The sequence below is a fragment of the Penaeus monodon genome, chromosome 29 (assembly GCF_015228065.2).
Source record: "Penaeus monodon isolate SGIC_2016 chromosome 29, NSTDA_Pmon_1, whole genome shotgun sequence".
In the NCBI taxonomy this organism is placed as follows: Eukaryota; Metazoa; Arthropoda; class Malacostraca; order Decapoda; family Penaeidae; genus Penaeus; species Penaeus monodon.
Genome location: NC_051414.1, coordinates 37246280 through 37249257, shown reverse-complemented (window position 1 = coordinate 37249257; position 2978 = coordinate 37246280). Strand labels below are relative to the sequence as shown.

General features: G+C 40.5%; 1 protein-coding gene across 1 annotated transcript in view; it reads left to right on the top strand.

The window, feature by feature from the left end:
* LOC119592220 overlaps nucleotides 1-2978 on the top strand; it is a gene marked incomplete at its 3' end in the record, with an annotated part of 15544 nt that extends 12566 nt beyond the window's left edge. Inside the window, 4 exon segments of the mRNA XM_037941051.1 lie at nucleotides 1524-1692; nucleotides 2047-2241; nucleotides 2346-2605; nucleotides 2790-2978. Coding sequence (XP_037796979.1) covers nucleotides 1524-1692; nucleotides 2047-2241; nucleotides 2346-2605; nucleotides 2790-2978 — 813 coding nt within the window.

The following is a 2978-nucleotide window of genomic DNA, read 5'->3' as shown; positions in this document are numbered from 1 at the left end:
CTTGCAGATTTCTTGTATTTGTATATAGTGTATATTTTTTATCCTGACCATTTTATGTAAAGCATTATATAGAAATAGGGATATTGTGGGAGTGAACCCTTAATATCAAGATGATAAATAACCTAGATTTTGATCTTCTCTCCCGTGAAAGGTTTCTGTAAATATAGAGTAGCTGTTTGAATATACACACGTAATATGCAAGAACCTCATGTACAATACAGCCTTATGTTTAAAAAATGCAGTTATGCTTGGAGGTAAATCTGGAATGACAGATGGTGTTTAATAAAAATACATGTAAATAAAATGATAGGAATTGAGAATTTATCACCATCATACTTAAAGATTTTCATCTTTAATACTACATTGATTATGAAGCTTCAAAAACTGGTTCATGAACGGGTGGTTTTATATTTATAGATTTAATATTTATCATATTTAATTGGAATTTGTTTCAACAAATATAGAATTGGTGCTTTGTGTACCTACTGTATGTTTAAAATATCTCGAATCCAGAATATTTGACCCAGAACCTGAAAGTTGCAATAAATGCAAATTTTATGTGGCAGAGTAGATGGGCTTAGACTCTGTTGATGGCTCCTGGACTTGAGTGAATAATGGGCTTTGAATGAGTTGTGGGTAGTAAAAATAAGAGGCTTTGAGTAATATTTAAGATCTTGCTTGGTTGACCATCTGACCACATTTGTTAAAATGGTGCAGTCATGAGCTATACATAATGCACACTCACAATTATGTATTGGGCTTTTTTAAAGCAGTGGGTATTTTAAAGGTGAAGCAGTAAAAGACTGCATGGTTAAGTCTCTACTGGCAAATTTGAACATGTGTAGTATAGTACTCGTCTTAATATGGGAGGTAGAGGACCTTTATTGTCTTATGCATATAAAAGCTCTGTTAAAGCTTCTGACAGCAACTAAAAATGAAATTTTAGCATTGACCTCTCTATCAGGATATGCAGGAAGTGGCTGTAAGGATGAGCTTCTATTAGACCTATGATATATTGCCTAGGATGTGACATGCAAGAAAAAAATAGAACTTCCCGCTGACTATACATCAAGCATATTTATAGATCTACTATTTCAGGGAGGACCAGTTGTGTGTTCTAGCGATAAAATGCTCCCTTATAATCTTAGTGAAAGTGTTAGAAGTACATTGCTCTGTTAGATGAGGGTACAGGGTTTTGAAAGGGGTGGCTAATTGTTTTTGATTACAGAATGAATGTTTCTTAGGTAAGTCATTTAGGGGAAATAGAAAGGGAGTTGTTGATGAGATTAAGAAGTGATTACTCATTTCAGCAGGTCCAGATCTCATTGGCCCAGGTACGTATGCTACAGTTTAGCTGGGGGGAGGGTGGGGGAGGAACAGAGGAATCTGCTATTAACCTGTTCTTCCAGACTGTCTTTGCAGAGGACACTAGGCTGATCTCAGCCAGACTGACCTTAGGGTCGGGCAGGACCTAAAAGACTAAGTGCCTAATGGCTCTCGTTTATCTCCTTGATACGGAACAGACGAATGTATACCCATCGGCTCAGAGGCGTAAAATGAAGGGTTTTGCTGGCTTCAAACGGCGTGCAGTTGTTATTTGTCCCACTGATGAGGACCTGAAGAAACGAACAGAGAAGCGTGAGAGGGAGGAAGGCAAGGATGTCCCTGACAAGGCTGTCCTAGAGATGAAAGGTAAATAATAGAAGTAGGTAACCACAATGGCCATGGGTTATCATGGCTGACTTGTCACTGTGTTGTCTTCTTCCATTGGCAAATAACCTATGTTTTCCTAAATGTTTTGGTGCATGCTCTCTTGCTACTGGCCTGTACACTTGTACTTTATACTTTTTTTTTTTTTTTCTGCCGTCGTGTCGTTTACATCTAGGGGAGGCTTTCATTGATTTTTTTTTACCCTCCTTTCATAAATTTAAATGCTTGATTTTGCAAGCTTTGCACATTCTGTAGAATTTGTTCTTTAAGCTGAGCAGTGAAAGCCTTTCCTGTGCCTTGTGTATGTCACAAAATTAAGAAGTATTTGTTACGCAGCCAACTTCAAGCTGCCGGAGGAGGGAGACCTGTTTGATTCCGTGGAATACGTCGAGATGCAGCGGGAAGAGGCCCTGAAGCTGGTTGAGCAGTACAACAAAGAGGGAGAAGATGCTGGGTATGGCCAGAAGAAGGGCTTCAGAGGGGGCTTTGGTGATAGACGTGGTGGGTTCATGGACCGCCGTGGAGGCTATGGTTAGTTTTGTTTTCATGCAACATTCGGTTAACTGGAGTTGGAAACATGAAATTGAAGCAATTAGTGCATCTCGGCTGCTTTTTTCATTAGCAATGTCTTCCAGGAAACCGAGGAGGTAGCTTCCGTGGTGCCTGGGACCGTGATCGTAGAGGAGGCTACAATGATCGCCGCAATGACAGAGGTGGTTGGAACAGAGACCGCATGGACAATCGCGATTACAACAGAGGAGGCTACAACAGAGATGTAAGAGGTGGTTTCAACAGAGACAACCGTGGTGGCTTTAACCGCGATATCAGAGGTGGTTTCAACCGTGATCGTGGCGGTAGATCCATGAACTACCAGAGCAATTGGAACAGGAACTCGGTTAGTAAAAAAATCTCTTCTTGGAATTGAAATAAATCTCCATCGTAGATTTTTTCTGTCCGTTTTTAGACCATTTTTGTTTTTCCTTTTTTATCCCTTTTTTCCTCCCCAAGTCTTTCATTTCCTCTTTCTTGTGTTGTAGACTTATTTTTGTATTTTTCTTCCTCTTTTCTTCTTACTGCAGAGTATTGACATAAAGAGCACTTCCACTAGTTCTACTACTAACCCATGGGCAAACCAGCAGGGCAATCAAGGCAGCCAGGGCTTTGGCAACTATGGTGGCTACGGGAACAACCAGGGCTGGGGCAACCAGAACTGGAACAGCCAGAACTACCCACAAAGCTATGGCAACAACTGGAACCAGCAGTACTAC